We start from the raw sequence: 19,246 nt of genomic DNA on the forward strand, positions 1-19,246 counted from the left end.
ACATTAAAAATTGAAATTATTAATTAAATGAAGATAATATGATAAATTCACACTTTTCATATTTAAAAAAAATTAAAAGAAAAATCAGATAATTGATCCTATTTTTATGGAACACAACTACCCATTATATTTTTTAATTCTAAAATAAATTTAAATTTTTTTTTAAAAAAATCTCGCAGACACAGAAGCGCGTGCGAAGAGGCTAGTCTACATGAAGTGAGAAAATTCTCAAGATAGTAAGCATTACGCACAATTTGGAATCGACTAGAGGTGAGAAAATTCTCAAAACTTTATTGATAAAGTATTGATAACATGAACACGAACTTTGCCGAAACACGATATTTGAGAGAGTGTAATTAGACTGATTGAGTAAGATGACCTTGCTCCACCAAAGAGGCAATACAATCATCAAACATCTCTTGGATAGTCTTGAACTTGAACCCTAGACTCTTCAACTTTGAGGTGTTCAAATCATACCTTGGCCTGCCTAGTTGCTCAAACCTGAAAACTCCCATGTACACATTAAACTTAATAACAGTTCGTAATCTTCTGTTTTCCAGAAATTTATTTTGAATCTTTTACTTAATTTAATTCCCATGTAGACTAACTAGCTAGCTATTTGTTGTTTTTACTACTTATATCTGGGGGAAAGAAAAAAAAAAAAAAAAAAAAACCTTTTGGGGATAGGTAAGGAAGGATATTGCTTGGATAACAAGGAAGCCAACTCATTGTTGTCCAAAACTGTTGAGCTGCAAAGGTTCATGCTCATAAACTAAGATGTGGCAAAGTGCAACATCATCAATGTGAACATATCCCATCTTTCCAAGCCACTTGAACTTCTCTGTTTCCCCTGCTTAATTGTTCAAACATATCGGTGCTTAACAATCATATAAACAAAATTAGTAGTTAAACCAAGAATGAGTACCTTTAAGTAGGCCAAGTACGTCTGATGCAGTAGAACATAAATCTGGTGGCAGACTCTGTCCGATCACGAACGAGGGCAGAACAGTTACCAAATCAATCCCATTTTCTTTGCAGAAATCCCATGCCGCCTTCTCAGCTAAAATTTTTGATAAAGGGTACCAAATCTTTTGTAATAGGTAGGTTAATCAGTCACATGGATTACATATAATGTACATACCATAACCAAATATGGAGCTTAAGTAATGTTCTAGCATAGATCATTATAGTTCTGCATTGCTTTGCTTTGCAGCTGTTAGAATTATATATAAAAAGAGCAGCATTCAAAGTTACTTTGAATTCACAAAGGCCATAGGATTTGATGTGAATTTGGTGATGATCATGACAGAATTTAAACTTCAACAAGGACAGAATGCTACCTGAAGTGTCTTGCAGAATTCAACAGAGCTCCACGACGACTCATCCAGCAGTATATTGGAGTCGAAATCCTCATCTGGTCTCACCCTTACAGCTGTAGAAGATGAGGTGAGAACCACACGCCTTAGAGATGGATTTTTCTTGCACGAACGTAGCACATTCAATGTACCCTCAACAGCTGGTTCCAGGATTTCTGTCTGTGCACAGATGACACATAATAGTTACAACAATACTCAATTTGTGTGGAGTGGTATTCATTTTAGGCCAATTGTGATCACTTGCAAAATATTTTGTAGCTTGTCCTCAGCACACTCTTTAGCTTCCAAGGTTGCTTCATCATTCGAAATTTCAGGACCTGTAACTATTGTTGAGATAGAGTCATCATCTCTGCTTTTATCATTGTTGAGTATTGATTTTGAGTGGTATGGAGTTGTACACTTTTATCGTACTTATTATGCAAATGAAATGATGTAGTTGTTAACTTCTAATAAGTGGTATAAATAGTTGTTATAATGTTCATACCCTGCAACTGAGTTGATTTCTATGACATAGTATTAACAGTGTATGACATAATATTAATAGATTTTCACTAACAAAGCATGCTCTATATATAGTTGTGCACTTGAAGTTTATGATATGCATAATATGATTTTTACTAGGAAGATAGTTTTATGACATAGTATTAACAGTGTACTCTTTTTTTTCTTCTTGTAGAGGTATTTCCTTTTGCCTTTGTGATTGTTTCTAGTGAAACTGTGGACAATTAAATGTGGTTTCTGCAAAGGATATCGAATGTCTTGCTAGGCTTTTTTGGATTTTTTAAATATAGTTTTTTGTATAAAATGTACTTCTATAACATGGTATTAACAATGTACTTCTATGATATGGTATTAACAATGTACTTTGGGCTTGCTGGGCTTGTTTTGGATTTTTTTTGAGTTTTTTGTGTTGGGCTTGTTTTAAGTTAATCAATGGCGATCATGTAATTTATAGGAACTTCAACACTCATTTCTTTTGTAGTAAATGGTTTTTGGGTATATTTCTATAGTGCATTCCATGTGGGGGTTATTTATTTATTTTTTATTATATAATTTTAGCCCCTATTTTGGGTATACTACTAAAGCTCTTTTTTCTTTTTCTGTTTAAAATTTTTATTTTTTTAATAAAATGAGGGAGCTATTAAAAAACACAACCAAAAAAAAAAAAAGGAGGGGAGGTTGAGACCCGAAGATCTTGATCCTCAATATAGGGCCAACAGTTCCTAAATTCATGAAAAAAGGCCAGAATATCCTTTTTCTATTAGGTGGTGGTTTTATCCCCACATTTATTTATTTATATTTAAAGTATGGAATAGAATTAGTACTCATACAAGCAGACGATTTATTGTCCATACCAGCAATTTATTTACAAACAATTTATAGCAATTTATTTTATGAATTAATTGTGCATTATGATGAGTTTTACAACATACACAGATCATGACCAAAAGTTTCTTGATCCTCATCATACAACTACATCAGGACATGAAGATCCTTGATAATGATAATGATAATAATACGAGAGATGACAGTCTCTCCGGAACTATATTTGCAAAAAAGTAATTGGACCTGAAGATCCTTAACATATAAACCAAGACCTGAAGCTCCTTGATAATGTAATGGTGTCGTACACTGTACACATGAATAGTAAATATACTGGCAAATGTATTATACATGAATAGTAACCATTTTGGGTGAACTGTTACTACATACAAAAAGGGACATGCAATTCCTTAAACTCATAAAAGAGCAATTAAACGATAAACCAGAAGTTTCAACTATTTATTTTACATCAGTTTAATTATTGTCTTACTTTTATTATTGTATTTTATTTATTTCATTTCAGTATTATATATGTATGGATAAGAAATTCAAAATATGAAATGAAGTTCAAACATCTCAATTATGTCAAAAACCAGAAGTTTTGAGAACATTTACATAAATGTAAATGTGGAGTTCAAAGCACAATTATTAATTTATTATTGAATCCACAAGTTTGAACCTGAAGCTTCGAATATATGAAACTAGATGTTCAGGAATATATCATTAACCTGAAGTTCATTGGTTATGTGTGCTTATTTGGAATTTAATTCATGGAACCTGAAGTTCTATATATATGAAATAAATTTGCAAGAACCCGAAGTTCTGTAGACAAACATACATATGTTTACATAGAATATGAAGTTCTGCATTTTTGATATCATGATTAAGAAATTATAAGATCAAATTTACAAAGAACCTAAAGTTTCTTGGTCACTCGTATGATTTCAAAAATGGACCAGAAGTTCATATGATTTAAAGATTCAGTGGATACTATATTCATATTATTATGGAGAATTGGAACTTGCAGTTCTATATTACAAAGGAGAAAAATTACATAATTAAAATTGCATTAGATGTTTAGTGCCTCAGAGTCAGAATTTAGGCATCTACCGGAGAATTTTTGTGTTCCTCATGTGTATTTTCTTCAGAAACCTGCAACACAAAATCAAGTTTCTCCAAATCTTTATTTATTTTCTCTAGACACCTGACAACCATCCTTATTATTTGAATTCGAGTTCCACAAAATCTATTCTCTCCACTTAAGCTTGTCGACCACGTTCAGGTATTCAATCCGACCTTTGAGATATTTTTATTTATGAAAAGATTCAATTCTTATCGTTTTACTCTTTACTGAATTTACGGACTGTCTTATTGAGAATTTTGTCAAAATTAATCTGATTGATTTGAGACTAACGTGTGGTTTATATTGAAGCCACTTGTTTTCTATATTCAAAAGCAAGTTTTTATTTTCTAATTATTTTTGGAATTCAAACTTGGTATCTGTTCATCTACATGAAGTGAGAAAATTCTCAAGATAGTAAGCGCTACGCATTATCGAGGTGAGAAAATTCTCAAAACTTTATTGATAAAGTATTGATAACATGAACTCGAACTTTGCCGAAACACGATATTTGAGATAGCGTAACTAGAGAGTAAGATGACCTTGCTCAACCAATGAGGCAATACAATCATCAAACATCTCTTGGATAGTCTTGAACTTGAACCCTAGACTCTTCAACTTTGAGGTGTTCAAATCATACCTTGGCCTGCCTAGTTGCTCAAACCTGAAAATTCCCATGTACACATTAAACTTAATAACAGTTCGTAATCTTCTGTTTTCCATAAAATTATTTTGAATCTTTTACTTAATTTAATTCCCATGTCGACTAGCTAGCTCTCTATTTGTTGTTTTTACTACTTATATCTGGAGGAAAAAAAATCAAACCTTTTGGGGATAGGTAAGGAAGGATATTGCCTGGATAACAAGGAAGCCAACTCATTGTTGTCCAAAACTGTTGAGCTGCAAAGGTATCGACCATGAGCACTTTCATGCTCATAAACTGAGATGTGGCAAAGTGCAACATCATCAATGTGAACATATCCCATCCTTCCATGCCACTTGAACTTCTCTGTTTCCCCTGCTTTATTGTTCAAACAAATCGGCGCTTAACAATCATATAAACGGAATTAGTAGTTAAACCAAGAATGAGTACCTTTAAGCAGGCCAAGTACGTCTGATGCAGTAGAACATAAATCTGATGGCAGACAAGGTCCGATCACGAACGAGGGCAGAACAGTTACCAAATCAATCCCATTTTCTTTGCAGAAATCCCATGCCGCCTTCTCAGCTAAAATTTTCGATAAAGGGTACCAAATCTTTTGTAATAGGCAGGTTAATCAGTGACATGGATTACATATAATGTACATACCATAACCAAATATGGAGCTTAAGTAATGTTCTAGCATAGATCATTATAGTTCTGCATGGCTTTGCTTTGCAGCTGTTATAGAATTAGATATAAAAAGAGCAGCATTCAAAGTTACTTTGAATTCACAAAGGCCATAGGATTTGATGTGAATTTGGTGATGATCATGACAGAATTTAAACTTCAACAAGGACAGAATGCTACCTGAAGTGTCTCGCAGATTTTGACAGAGCTCCACGACGACTCATCCAGCGGTATATTGGAGTCGAAATCCTCATCTGGCCTCACCCTTACAGCTGAAGAAGATGAAGTTAGAACCACACGCCTTAGAGACGGATTTTTCTTGCACGAACGTAGCACATTCAATGTACCCTCAACAGCTGGTTCCAGGATTTCTGTCTGTGCACAGATGGCACATAATGATTACAACAATACTCAATTTATGTAGAGTGGTATTAATTTTAGGCCAATTGTGGTGACTTGCCAGATATTTTGTATGCAATTGCAATTTTGCTAGAATATCAATCTGAACAAATTATAAGGTGGATCTTTTGTTTGAATATATGATCCACATTGAGAATTTGGCAACATGGCATCCCAAATATGTGACAAGAAAAAGTGACCCTTAATTTTAAGGACATATAATATATTCAAACATGCCTTTGGATCAGATGAAGGTTTCAGCACAGGGGAAGCAGAGTGGAAGACACCATGGCACCCCAAGATTGCATCATCAAAGCTGCCTTCTTCCATTAAATCAGCCTTCACCAATCTGAGTCTTTCCCTAGCTCCTTCCAGCCTCCACAAATGCGCCAATTTCTTCTGGTTTCCTTTGAATGCATGCATAAACCAGATGACCAGTCTCATTAAACAATATATAAATTTGTCCCATAAAAAGAATGCAATCTCTACTTCATGCAGATTTTAACTTGGGGGTTACCTGGGTCTCTAACAGTTCCGGTTACATGATAGCCAGACAAGAGAAGTCGTTTAATAAGCCAAGATGCCAGAAAGCCAGAAGCCCCAGTAACGCAAACTTTGCCCGATTCAAGTTTCTGATCCATCCCTTTCAAATCAAGCAGTGCTTCAGTGCACAGAACCCCTTTGGCCACCAGATTTTATAGGGAATGTATACATGTAATAACTGTTGGGGGTTCCAAGAGTATGAATGGGAGAAGGTAAGCCATCCTACGCTTGTGGTCTAGTAAATCTTATTCTTTATGAAGTGAACAAAGTCAAAAGCAAAAATGTAATGGTTTAACCTGTGGTTAGAATTAGGCAAGTCAGGCAAAAGTGCTGAAGTCCCATGCCATTCTTGCATCACAAGCTCCACATTAATTCTGTGGTCTAAATTTTCTTGATCCCTCTCATATAATATAACAATGAATCAAAGAGAGCAATCACAGCTTATTTGGAGGCAAACACCACCCTAAAGGCCAACGAGGTTTAGCCCAGTGGAAAATGACCTTGATTTGTAGATTATAGGTCACATGTTCGAAAGTCCCCTCCTCTATAGTTTAGACTATCGTTTGTATTAAAAAAAAAAAAAACCACCCTAAAGATTGGCCAAAGTTACCTATTAACCAATGGAATTCTATGTAGTTTGAATGAGTGCCCTACTCTCCCTAAACTCCCCAACTAGTCATTAATGCCAAGCTCTTTTCTGGAGAGAGGCTATAATGAGGAGTTTTAAGTGATGAGGCTATTTGAGGAGGCAAATCCTACCATTAAAACATTTAAATGTTTAAGTGCCATAATTTTTTTACATTTGTTGATAGTGAAATTGACCTCCTCACTTTAAACTCTTCATTCTTTTCGACCCGGATTTCACATTTGTCCTCAAGACCGCGCTAAGGCACCAAACAAGGAAAAATAATTCTTGCTGACTATGAGATGAGTCCTCCACTTGTCTTTATCTTGATAGTTTATTACATTATTATATCTATAATATTATATATTCATATTGATCATAAAGACGTGCTGGAGGAGCTTGCGCTGCTGTGCAGATTCATCCACTTTGTTTATAAAATTATCGCTTCAGGGAGGATGCGTGATATCCTGCACAAAGATCAATTATAAATATATATTACTCTATTGCATCTTGGTGGTGATCAGGATTCAGAACCCACCCAAAAAAAAAAAAACAAGGTGAAAAAGCTTTCTGCAGCTTTTAACGACCTCCAGAAGCTTTCTCGCCATACTTCTAGTATCATGATAATATATAATCTTACTTTATATAAGGCCCACGTCAAATTCTGTGGGTAATGACAATATACTATTATAATAATAAGTTATGTTTATACCGTAAGTAAACGGCCAATGACCATCGAACACGTGGACAGGATCGATACTGATCACAGAACCCCTTCGGCATTCCCCCTACCGAAGCCATCAATCTTGGCCCTTTTGCCATCAGACACGTGTCATGCTCACAATCCATGTCCAGAGTCCCACATCGGAAATATGAGCACAGTGCACACCTCCCAAGGCCTATATAAGGAGACCCATATCCCCAAAAGGAGGGGATTAAAACTAACGGTACGCTATCGATTGATCTGTCAGTTAAATATTACTAAATTCGTACTTACTTAAGCATCGGAGAGCCTTCGGCCGGTACCACACCGGTACCCCAAGGACTTACTGAACGTGACCTTTTGTAGGTACTCTCCCTTCTGCAGTAGAACATCTACCGAGGACAGTCACTTACCGAAGGCCTAAAATCACTAAGTTGACGAAATACATCAGGAACCATTTTTTCGCATCAACAAGTTATATAGTTTTTACTTATAGATATATATAATTTATAAATGTGTATATATATAAAAAAACTAGAACCACGTTTACTTCTATCCATATATATATATATATATATATATATATTTATGACTGACATTCATATGAAAGAATTGGTAACACTCAATGGATTTTTTATTTTTTATTTTTTTATGATGGAGCTATGAAAAAAAACACACACACAAAAGGGAGGAGGTTGAGATCCGAAGATCTTGATCCTCAGTATATAATAAAGGACATTAGTCCCTAAAATTCATGAAAAAAAGCCAACAGATCCTTTTTCTATTAGGTGGCAGTTTAACCTCACATTTATTTATTTATTTAAAGTATGCAGTAAAATTAGTACATATACAAGTATATTTATTTTTATTTAAAATATAGTGCAGGTTTTTCGTCCAACAATTTATTTACAAGCAATTTATAACAAATTATTTTATGAATTAATTGTGCATTATGATGACTTTTATAGTATACACTCAAGACCAGAAGTTCTTTGATCCTCATCATACATTTACATCAGGACCTGAAGATCCTTGATGATGGTAATGATAATAATATGAGAGATGTCAGTCTCTCTGTGACTATATTTGCAAAAAAATAATTGGACCTGACGATCCCTGACATATAAACCAGGATCTGAAGCTCCTTGATAATGTAATAGTGTCGTACACATGAATAGTAAATATACTGGCAAAATATTATACATGACTAGTAACCATTTGGGGTGAACCATTACTACATACAAAAAGGGACCTGCAGTTCCTTAAACTCATAAAAGAGCAATTAAATGATAAACCTGAAGTTTCAACTATTTATTTTACATCAATTTAATTATTGTCTTACTTTTATTATTGAATTTTATTTATTTCATTTCAGTATTTTATATATATGGATCATAAATTCAAAATATGACATGAAGTACAAACATCTCAGCTATGATGTTTAATTATGTGTAATCCAAAATCAGAAGTTTTGAGAACATTTACATAAATGTAAATCTGGAGTTCAAAGCATATTATTAATTCATTATTGAATCCTCATGTTCGAACCTGAAGCTTCGAATATATAAAACTAAATTTTCAGGAATATCATGAACTTGAAGTTCATTGGTTATGTGTGCTTATTTGGAATTTGAACTTGAAGTTCCATATATATGAGATAAATTTGCAAGAACCCGAAGTTCTGTAGGCAAACATACAAAATGTTTACATAGAATCTGAAGTTCTATATTTTTGATATCATGATTAAGAAATTATAAAATCAAGTTTACAAAGAACCTGAACTTTCTTGGTCCCTCATATTATTTCAAAAATGAACTAGAAGTTCATATGATTTAAAGATTCAGTGGATGCTATATTCATATTATTATGGCGAATTGGAACTTGCAATTCTATATTACAAAGGAGAAAAATTACATAATCAAGATTGCAGCAGATGTTTAATGCCTCAGAATTTAGGCATCTACAGGAGAATTTTTGTGTTCCTCATGTGTATTTTCTTCATAAACTTGCAACACATAAACAAGCTCCTCCAAATCTTTATTTCTTTTCTCAAGTCTTCTGATTTGTTGATCAGCATCACTAAGCATTCTTCGCAGTGTTATGACTTGAGATCTAAGTGCTTGAACTTCTTGGGATCTGGCCAGCAACCGTTGTTCCAAATTGGTAATTGATGCAGCATACTGCATGCTAGCAACCAGAGAGTCATTGACAGCACCACTGTCTGATCTCACTGCTAACAATATTTGCTCCTAGGGAGCAGTATTCAATCCAAATTACTCGAATTCGTGTTCCACAAAACCTATTCTCTCCACTTAGCGTAACTATTTTTTTTCATTTCTAAAATTTTGCAAAGGGAACTTCATTAAAGAAATGGACCCTACAACACAGAGGCCCAAAATACAGAAACAAACTAAAACCCAAAATCAAAGAGAGAAAAAAAAATTTGTCAAAACCAAGTTTTTATTTTCTAGTTATTTTTGGAATTCAAACTTAGTACCTCTTCATCTATATGAAGTGAGAAAATTCTCAAGATAGTAAGCATTACGCACAATTTGGAATCGTCCAGAGGTGAGAAAATTCTCAAAACTTCATTGATAAAGTATTGATAACATGAGCTCGAACTTTGCCGAAACACGATATTTGAGAGAGCGTAACTAGACTGATTGGGTAAGATGACCTTGCTCTACCAAAGAGGCAATACAATCATCAAACATCTCTTGGATAGTCTTGAACTTGAACCCTAGACCCTTCAACTTTGAGGTGTTCAAATCATACCTTGGCCTGCCTAGTTGCTCAAACCTGAAAATTCCCATGTACACATTAAACTTAATAACAGTTAATAATCTTCTGTTTTCCAGAAATTTATTTTGAATCTTTTACTTAATTTAATTCCCATGTAGACTAGCTAGCTATCTATTTGTTTGTTTTTACTACTTACATTTGGGTCTTAGGTTCGAAACTCCTTTTCCTATAATTTAGACTATCACTTGTAATAAAAACAAAAACATAAAAACAAACAACACCGCCATAAAGATTGGCCAAAGTTACCTATTAACCAATGGAATTCTATGTGGTACTCACAAACTGGTCAAGTCTCCGGGTTTCACATTTGTCCTCAAGACCGCGCTCATCAACCCAAGAAGGAATTTCAAGCCTCATTGCTCTAAAACGCCGGGTTCGTATTTTCTAGGTCCATTGCTCGCTGAAATGCAGTCCATTTATTTATTGGGCCGGACACTTCGAAAGACCTTTTCTTTCTTTGTTTTTCACTGAAAAAGTCGTTTTCTATTAATATAATATGGAAAAGCCATATTTAAAAAATAATAATAATTAATTTCCTTGAAAAGAAACATGAAAAGGAACAACTAATAGTAATAAGATATAAGCTAGATTTTCAAAGAAAATCTAAAAATTCTAACTCACCCTCTTCTATTTACCAACATATGAATTAGAACCCAAAAAATAATAATATTTATTTTCAATTGCAAGTAAAATCTTTGATGGAAGGCTAGAAGAAGCATCTCCAAACTTCCTACTCCCATTTGGTTTAGAGCACTTTAAATACAAGAAGACAACAACCTACGAATTTAGGAGGAGGGAACAACAAAGAACAAACAGAAGCACTTCTTCCTGTTCTGTCTTTGCAGCGCTCAAAACATCAACCAGGTACTCTCTCTCTCTCTCTCTCAAATTCAGTTTAAACCAAGCTATCTCCTTTTCGTGTTATATAAAGCATATATAAGTAAACAAACTTTATAAAAGCAAAATTAATTTCGTTTGATACCCTACCCGCCGATTTAAAAACCCACAACCCAAAAAACCAATCTGAGAAAAAGCTCTGATTTTTGGCTGAAAAAAGCTCTGGGTTTTGGCTGAAGATGGACACCGGCGGCAACTCTTTAGCATCGGGTCCAGACGGAGTGAAGAGAAAGGTGAGTTATTTCTACGACCCAGAAGTGGGAAATTACTATTATGGCCAAGGGCACCCGATGAAGCCTCACCGGATTCGCATGACCCATGCCCTTCTCGCCCACTACGGTCTTCTGCAACATATGCAGGTCCTCAAACCCTACCCGGCCCGAGACCGGGACCTCTGCCGCTTCCACGCCGACGATTACGTTTCGTTTCTCCGAAACATCACCCCCGAAACGCAGCAGGACCAGCTGAGGCAACTCAAGCGGTTCAATGTGGGTGAGGACTGCCCCGTCTTTGATGGGTTGTATTCGTTTTGCCAGACTTACGCTGGTGGCTCTGTTGGTGGTGCTGTGAAACTCAACCATGGCTTCTGTGACATTTCTATCAATTGGGCTGGTGGTTTGCACCATGCTAAGAAGTGTGAGGCTTCTGGGTTTTGCTATGTCAATGATATTGTGCTTGCAATCTTGGAGCTTCTTAAGCTGCATGAGGTTAGTTTATCTGATTTCAAATAGTCTAAAGGTTTTGACTTTTTTCGTGTTGGGTTAGTTTTGTTTCGTAGAATTCTGAAATGGGTTATTGAAAGTGTTGATGTTTTGCCAAACAGCGTGTTTTGTATGTGGACATTGATATTCACCATGGAGATGGTGTTGAAGAGGCGTTTTACACGACGGACAGGGTCATGACGGTTTCATTTCATAAGTTTGGGGATTATTTCCCAGGCACAGGAGACATTCGCGATATTGGGTACGGAAAAGGGAAGTATTACTCCCTTAATGTTCCGTTGGACGATGGGATTGATGATGAGAGCTACCATTACTTGTTCAAGCCCATCATTGGGAAGGTGATGGAAATTTTTAGGCCTGGTGCTGTTGTTCTCCAGTGTGGTGCTGATTCTTTATCCGGGGACAGGCTTGGCTGCTTCAACCTTTCCATCAAAGGTCATGCCGAGTGTGTTAGATATATGAGATCCTTCAATGTCCCACTCTTGCTTCTAGGTGGCGGTGGGTATACTATTCGGAACGTTGCTCGTTGCTGGTGCTACGAGGTACTCTTCTTGTATTTTGTTTTATTTATTAAGGTTTCCAAACTATTCCATGTGACGTGATTATGCTGAACATACAACATGGTTTTTAACATATGAGTAATAATTTCTTACCAGAGAGTATGTCGTGTTATGTGATTGAATAATAAGCCTGTAGTCTGGCAGATGATTACTCTTTTACACATGGCCGTTGGTGTAACATCTCTAATTTCTGCTTACAATATTCGGCACAGTTTATTTAGTTTTAACTCTTGAGTCTTGACTGAATACTTTTGATCTGAATTTGTGGTTTGTAAAACAGACGGGAGTTGCACTTGGAGCAGAAATTGAGGACAAAATGCCACAGCATGAATATTATGAGTATTTTGGCCCAGATTATACTCTTCATGTTGCCCCTAGTAACATGGAAAATAAGAATTCTCATGTGTTACTGGAAGAAATACGGTCTAAGCTTCTTGAAAACCTCTCCAGGCTTCAGCATGCACCCAGTGTCCAATTTCATGAAAGACCTCCTGATACTGAGCTTCCAGAGGTACTTTTGTGCAACAAATTTTTTTTTTTTCCGGGAATTAATTCCATTTTCCATCTTCTATATTCGTCAAAACTTAATAGTCATCTTATTGAAACATATTCTTCTGTATTGATTTGTTTGACTTATCATAGCAAATTATTGTTCTTTGTTCGCATTTTACATGATACAGCTAAGTGAATGAGGGTTTCATTTGTGTAATGTCTAAATAAGTAGCTTATAATAGAAAAATGTTCTCCAGCTTAAAATCACAGAACAAGCTGGAACTGGTGCCCCTGTTGACTCCAAAGAGAAATTCATCCTAAGCAGAAGACTCCGAAATTATTCTTTTCTTAATGGCCATCAAGCAGACATTTTGACATTAATATATTTTCCCTCTCCTTCCTCTAATGCGGCATTTATTGTTGCTTAAGTGATAGAATACTTGATGACCCAAAGGAAAAAGTTGTGTATCTAAACTGCCGCAAAGCTCCCATCTTTCTTACTATTCTTCAATCTTTGTATAATGAATGTAGCTTGCTAGTTTACATCAATCTAATTTGAGTTGTTATCTAGTTAATACTTTTATAGGATTGTAATCAGTATTTGAAATTTTCTTGTCAAAACTCATGTAGGCGGATGACGATCAGGATGACGGAGACGAAAGGTGGGATGCGGATTCTGATATGGATGTTGATGATGAACGGTATTTTAATTTCTTCTCTTAATTTACTATCATTATCTTGCACTTTCATCTTTGCAATATTCTGATTTATGGTTTTATACAGTAAGCCGTTATCAAGCAGAGTAAAGAAAGAGATCGTTGAAACTGAGGTTAAGGATCCGGTATGCTACAAATCATCGTACAAACTTTTTTGTAAATTGGGTGCAGAAGCATATAAACTATAATTCAGTGAAATCGAGCAATCGATTCATTTGTCTAGTCTTGAATATTCTTATGCATAGTAAATTGTGCTCATTGTCTTTGATGACGGACAAGTGGCTAGACTTTTCACTCATGGCAAAGAAACATGAGGAAATCTTGTCTCTTAGTAGTGTTTCTTTTTATTATCCTGTTTCCGATATGGTGTTATGTGAAGCCTACACTGGATTAGTACTGTTCTTTTTTTATCTTTTTTGAATGAGAAGCATGACTGTTCAAGATGGCGTAGCATGACAATATGTTTCCTTTTCTGTTTATGCGTATATGTTTATGTCCTGCACGTAGCACGACTATGTTCTTGTGATGTGCTCATATCATTTGTTGTGCTACATTTCAAAATTTACATATGCATGTGGCTTATATCCTCTTGCATGACAACGTATGTCATATTCGTTCTGCATTTGTACTCAATAAATGATGGGATTGAAGATTCACAACATTGAACAGTTTAGATCCTATTTGTTGTGTTTATTTGCCTCAACAATTTGTATTTCTGGTTGGCATGGTGTACCGGGGAGCCAGAAAGGAAGCACAGAGAATGCTAGAGGCTCAGGCTATGATCCAGCAGTAGAAGAGATTACAACAGGCGCAAAGGTGAAGTTAAACACACAAGTCCACAGACAAAAGCAGGACACGCTTGATTTAAAAATGCTTATGAACTAATGGTTTTTCCTGTCGGCATTGATATTTGCAGGCTTTGGATATGGGCTCTGGGTCTGCGGATGAACCGAGTGTGAAGGTTGAACAAGAGACTCTGAATAAGCCTGCTGATCAGATATAAACGTTATCATGACCAATTTTCTTTTTTTGGTCAATTATCATGAGCAAAGTCATTCTAACTTTAGGCTTGATTTATGGATGAGTCCAGATTAGGGTAGCAATTGGAAATGAACTTGTATCCAAATTTGGCCTCTTGTACTTGTAGATGCATTTTTAAATATTGAATTGAGAGGAAGGCATGGAACAGCAATCGTATTATTGTACCATAAAACCATATTTATGTCAAGAAATGCCATTTCAATTACCTTTACTCAAAAGAATTTTCACTTTTTATTGACAATTGGAGTGATGTAACAAACGCCTGGGGGCCAAGAAGAAAACCTGAATAACATGTACGTTATTGGAACAAAGCCAGTAAGTCTTAAATTACAAGGCAAACTGGTAAACGGGAAAATCCAATTTTGACAGTCTGTTCCAATGACTTGGTTTTTCTTCTCATGAATATTGTCACTAGTATTTCCATCAGTTGTATGTAAATTTGTAGGTGTCCAGTCAGTACAACCTGACTGATCTTAGATTTCCGACTTCGAGCCCTTTTCAGCGGCTGAGTAGCAAACGAAAGACTATGTTAAGTGTGGCACGGGGCAGTCGAAGGCAGCAATCTGAGACTCACCTGAGTTGTATCTGTCCAGGCTAAGTTGGAGAGTCCTGAGACTCTATTACTAAAGACTGAAAGATAAATATGATGTCAGGTATTCTGGTTTATCAACAAATCAAGCCATCCAGTATTGGTTACTACCAGCCAAGGGATTCTCTGGTTGCTAGAGCTCTGCAACCACCAAAGGAAAAAAACAAGTACAAAATCAGAAAATTAGCAAACTAATGAGAATTTCTATGTCAAACTTTGAGTTTAATGCAATCCTCCGTACACAAATAGTAATGCAAAACTGAAGCAAATAAATGAGAGTCTATAACGGCAAAGAAAAATGTTGGTACCTGCAAGTGAGACTGATACATTCTCTGTCTAAAAGGCCAACTAGGTGCCCTCTGTGATCTTGAACATGCTCTGTAACAACTGGAATTTGATTCATTCCATACCTATTCATAATATTCTGAGCTGAAAGTAGATTCATACTGGGTGTAGCAGTCCATGGTATTTGGCATACTTCCCCATCTGAAGAACACATTTCAGATACTATAAGCTCCTGTAACAGTACAACCAGTCATTCAAGCTCACAGGGCCACAAAAACGTAAAAATTAGCAGTAGTTCAACAAGACAATAATCCATTACCTTGGGTCTCTGTCTTCTTGATTGTGCATATTTATTGCTGTACTCTTGAATGTCTTTAAGTGTCAGTAAACCAATTAGAATATGATCATTATCAACGATCATAGCACAGGGCTGCTTCTCTGCAAGCATGAGAGTCACTGCTTCTGTAAGCAAAGTGTCCTTTAAAACAGTCACATATCTCGTCCTCATGGCTTCAGAAACGAATATTCTCTTTTCCAACTTTTCAGTGTCAATATTAGAATCATCTATACAGAGTGAACTTTCAATTTCACAAAGGTCACTCGCGTTAGACGTCCTTTCAGTGAAAGCATTACTAGAAGATAGCCCACTTGCACTAGGGGAAGGTACTTCAGGTTGTTGAAAGCTACTAGTTTTTCCCTGATTGAGTTTCTTACTCTTCCAGCTATCTTTTTTTCTCCTTGTCTGTCCAGATGTGATCCATGAAGATAACCCCACAGCTCCAAGTAGCGGAAGAACAATTCGATAATCTTGTGTCAATTCGAAAAGCAGCAGAACTGAGGTAAGGGGTACCTGACAGACTCCTGAAAGAGTAGCAGCCATTCCAACCTGTAAAAGGAACCGCTCCAATGGTCAACCACAACCTGATTTTGACTACCCGTTATAGCTTCAAATTTCAGCAGAGAATTCCAAACAGAGAAATAATATATTCACACAGAAAGTTAGGCTTTTCTGTCTTAATTATTACATAGTATTACAATGAAAAGTTATCTCATGTACCGTCCATGTCAATTTTCAAAAACATTTGACAATTTAGAACCAACTAGACGACTGACTTTAACCTTCTAATAAAAAAGCAGGACACACAAAACCTACTGCTGCAAAGAAAAAGGTTTTTGTCCCTGAAGCCGATGGCTAATATTGTAGGTTTCTAGTTAACTACATAAAGTGACCTCCTAATTCGAATGTGATTTTTGTTCTCAGAAATATCAAAACAGAATTCATATACAAAAAATATGAAATGCGAGTTGACCATTGCCAGAAATTTGAAGGCAGACTATCTTCTAGATACAAAAGTGGCATAGAGCATACCAGGCCATATGCTTGCGGTGATGCTACTTCCAATATGGAGAGATGAAGTATAGGATTGGACTGAACAACTGCAGAACTGATGAGTTTCCCATATGCCATTCCTGTTGCTGCACCAATAAAAAGTGATGGAGCATAGTAGCCACCCACTAATCCAGACGCCCGGCACAAAGAGGTTGCACCTATCTTGACCACTACCAGCTGAAGCAATAGATCAGCTGAGAGGCCTTTCACAAGTGGTCGAGATTCCAGCAAAATGTCAACATTCTCAAAACCCCAGTACAGAATTTCAGGATATGCCAATGCTATAAGCCCGACTGCTAAGCCACCCAGTATAGGGAACAAAAATCTTGGTACGCCAATAGTCTTGTGAAGATTGTCAACAATTACCAACATGTACGATGTGCACTTTGATAAGGTTAGCGAAACCAAGCCGCATAGGACACCCAGCAAGAGATATAGCGGAAGCTCTGAAAATGATTTGAATACGTCTCACTGTTAAAACCGCAACTTTTAAATAATAACTTGAACATCTACCTCTAGATATACTAAAGGTATGCCTGAAAAAATTCATCCCAGTATAGTGAATAACCTAGTGTTGTAACAAACAATAGGGTAAACTCACAAACCATATTTGGAAAAGGAAAATCACATTACTAGGAACAAGAAATACTCATAGATTATGTAATAATGAAATAGTCAGCAGAAGAAATTATTCAAATCAAAAGCACCAGTTTTTTTGTTCACTCGAGGGTGCAGAAATTTATCTGCAACATTTTCAAGAGTTAAACAGATAATCGATAGTATACCAGTAGGTGAGCGGAAGTCATAGTATGGGACCTTAAAGGCTGGCTCAGAGCCAAGACCAACTTCTGTAACTACAGAAGCTATCACAGCACTAAGTATGACCATAGAAGTGGTATTTGTTAGTGAAATAGATGAGGAATCTGATGGTGATGGCCAAAGGACCGACTCAACGGCAAAGAAACAACCAGAAACAGCAGCATTAAACCCTGAAAAAAGACAGAAGAACAATTACATTGAGAGCAAACATATATTAATAACTGGCAGCATGGGGAAACATAAAAACGAATACCCACCAGAAGCAATTCCAGCAGCTGATCCAGCGGCCACAAGAGAGAGGCTTCTTTGTGAACTTTTACCAAATACAGCACCAACACCCTTTGCTATAGAAGTTCCAATCTCAACACTAGGACCTTCAGGACCTAATGAATTCCCAGTCCCCAGTGTGACACCAGCAGCAACTGCCTTGAGAAATGGACGCGATGCAGCCTTGAGACTATGAAAAACCGAAATGGGCATTCCCATTTTCACCAACAAACTTTCTTTTTCTTCCTCTTCTTGCTCATTGCCATTGTTATTATCTTCTGAACCATCATCCAGAGCACCTCGAAGCACATTTAACATGGCTACGATCAAACCCCCCGAAGCTGGAACCAGAATCACTCGCTTCCACATATCTCCCATTGGCTCCTCTCTGAGCCACGAAGCTCCTCGTTGTGGTATCCCATCCCAGAACACATCACGTATCTCATGAACCTTAACGTTCATATCAAAATCTCAGATAAAGCTTAAAACTTTGCAATCTCAGATAAAGCTCAAAACTTTGTAAGCAAGCAAGCATGAAAAGCAAAAAAGCAAAAAAGGGTAATGGGTAAACAAAAACATACAGCGTAATTGAAGAGCACGACACCAATTCCAGTGAGCAGACCCACTAAGCTCGACGACAACACTATTGTCCAGTTCCCACGGCCGCGGCCTTGGGCTATCATTTCTTCTTCATCTTCATCTTCATCTTCTTCTTCGTCCTCATCGTCTTGTTGTTGTTGCTGTTGTTGGGATTGTTGATTTTGAGGGAGGGAGAGAGGAGGTCTGAGAGTGAGAGCTCTGCCATTTTTGCTACGCCTTCTGGTTCTAGTGTTTGCTGTGTAGGCAACAGTTCCAGCATTTCTGCTGTTGCTGCTGATTTTGATGTTTGATGGAGGAGAGAATAAAAGGAAGGTTTTTCTCAGCGGTGGTGAAGATGGAGAAGGAGAGGCCAGGGGACACAAATGGCAATGAAACTGGGTGTTGGGGAAACGCCATATACAGTCCAAACCTCCCATTAGCTAGACAGCGGAGCTAGCTAGCTGTTCAGCCCAAGCACAATAACAAATGGATAAACCTCTCATAAAATAAATTATTATTCTTAGAAAATAATATTCTTCTCACTTTTTATATTAAAAACAATGTTTTTGTTTGATTTATGTGCTAATATTATTTTTATTGTGGTGATTTTCCTGATTTTACTCTTTTATGTTAGAAAAATAATTAAATGGAGAAATAAATATACTTTT

At 36.4% G+C, this 19,246-nt stretch overlaps 3 protein-coding genes and 1 long non-coding RNA gene across 7 annotated transcripts; 1 reads left to right on the top strand and 3 right to left on the bottom strand.

Moving 5' to 3' along the window:
• LOC18768774 lies at positions 272–819 on the bottom strand. The gene is made up of 2 exons (XR_002272841.1): positions 675–819; positions 272–501 (listed from the first exon to the last, which is right to left on the bottom strand). It is a non-coding gene; the product is annotated as an uncharacterized LOC18768774 (long non-coding RNA).
• On the bottom strand, positions 4,146–6,756 carry LOC18769005 (tetraketide alpha-pyrone reductase 1). 2 transcript variants are annotated; one of them, XM_007200338.2, is made up of 6 exons: positions 6,066–6,756; positions 5,786–5,955; positions 5,330–5,524; positions 4,913–5,075; positions 4,645–4,837; positions 4,146–4,483 (listed from the first exon to the last, which is right to left on the bottom strand). In XM_007200338.2, exons 1-6 carry the CDS (start codon positions 6,187–6,189, stop codon positions 4,345–4,347), a joined length of 984 nt encoding a protein of 327 aa, XP_007200400.1. In that variant the 5' UTR covers positions 6,190–6,756; the 3' UTR covers positions 4,146–4,344. The 2 variants fall into 2 exon arrangements, with proteins under 2 accessions (XP_007200400.1, XP_020425521.1); XM_020569932.1 differs by having other exon boundaries at positions 5,786–5,987; positions 6,066–6,178.
• LOC18766630 (histone deacetylase 19) lies at positions 10,910–14,860 on the top strand. 2 transcript variants are annotated; one of them, XM_007200916.2, is made up of 8 exons: positions 10,910–11,085; positions 11,279–11,825; positions 11,942–12,382; positions 12,681–12,911; positions 13,523–13,593; positions 13,676–13,733; positions 14,353–14,424; positions 14,525–14,860. In XM_007200916.2, the coding sequence occupies exons 2-8, from the start codon at positions 11,298–11,300 to the stop codon at positions 14,609–14,611; spliced, it is 1,488 nt and encodes a 495-aa protein (XP_007200978.1). In that variant the 5' UTR covers positions 10,910–11,085; positions 11,279–11,297; the 3' UTR covers positions 14,612–14,860. The 2 variants fall into 2 exon arrangements, with proteins under 2 accessions (XP_007200978.1, XP_007200979.1); XM_007200917.2 differs by having other exon boundaries at positions 11,298–11,825.
• Positions 14,857–19,062, bottom strand: LOC18767469 (chloride channel protein CLC-e). 2 transcript variants are annotated; one of them, XM_007200762.2, is made up of 7 exons: positions 18,581–19,062; positions 17,990–18,449; positions 17,699–17,902; positions 16,893–17,359; positions 15,843–16,409; positions 15,547–15,755; positions 14,857–15,379 (listed from the first exon to the last, which is right to left on the bottom strand). In XM_007200762.2, exons 1-7 carry the CDS (start codon positions 19,013–19,015, stop codon positions 15,346–15,348), a joined length of 2,376 nt encoding a protein of 791 aa, XP_007200824.1. In that variant the 5' UTR covers positions 19,016–19,062; the 3' UTR covers positions 14,857–15,345. The 2 variants fall into 2 exon arrangements, with proteins under 2 accessions (XP_007200824.1, XP_020425617.1); XM_020570028.1 differs by lacking the exon at positions 14,857–15,379 and having other exon boundaries at positions 15,557–15,724.

Source organism: Prunus persica, chromosome G8, assembly GCF_000346465.2.
Source record: "Prunus persica cultivar Lovell chromosome G8, Prunus_persica_NCBIv2, whole genome shotgun sequence".
Taxonomy (NCBI): domain Eukaryota; kingdom Viridiplantae; phylum Streptophyta; class Magnoliopsida; order Rosales; family Rosaceae; genus Prunus; species Prunus persica.

Excerpts from the sequence above, each read along its gene's own strand:
- LOC18769005 (XM_007200338.2), bottom strand. The coding sequence starts at position 6,189 with ATGGATCAGAAACTTGAATCGGGCAAAGTTTGCGTTACTGGGGCTTCT. Across the intron at positions 5,956-6,065 it reads CGGAACTGTTAGAGACCCAG|GAAACCAGAAGAAATTGGCG; the intron begins GTAACCCCCAAG and ends ATGCATTCAAAG. Across the intron at positions 4,838-4,912 it reads CGTACTTGGCCTGCTTAAAG|GGGAAACAGAGAAGTTCAAG; the intron begins GTACTCATTCTT and ends ACAATAAAGCAG.
- LOC18766630 (XM_007200916.2), top strand. The coding sequence starts at position 11,298 with ATGGACACCGGCGGCAACTCTTTAGCATCGGGTCCAGACGGAGTGAAG. Across the intron at positions 13,734-14,352 it reads AAACTGAGGTTAAGGATCCG|AAAGGAAGCACAGAGAATGC; the intron begins GTATGCTACAAA and ends CCGGGGAGCCAG. Across the intron at positions 14,425-14,524 it reads AGATTACAACAGGCGCAAAG|GCTTTGGATATGGGCTCTGG; the intron begins GTGAAGTTAAAC and ends TGATATTTGCAG.
- LOC18767469 (XM_007200762.2), bottom strand. The coding sequence starts at position 19,015 with ATGGGAGGTTTGGACTGTATATGGCGTTTCCCCAACACCCAGTTTCAT. Across the intron at positions 18,450-18,580 it reads TCGTGCTCTTCAATTACGCT|GTTCATGAGATACGTGATGT; the intron begins GTATGTTTTTGT and ends ATGAACGTTAAG. Across the intron at positions 15,380-15,546 it reads TGTATCAGTCTCACTTGCAG|AGCTCTAGCAACCAGAGAAT; the intron begins GTACCAACATTT and ends TGGTGGTTGCAG.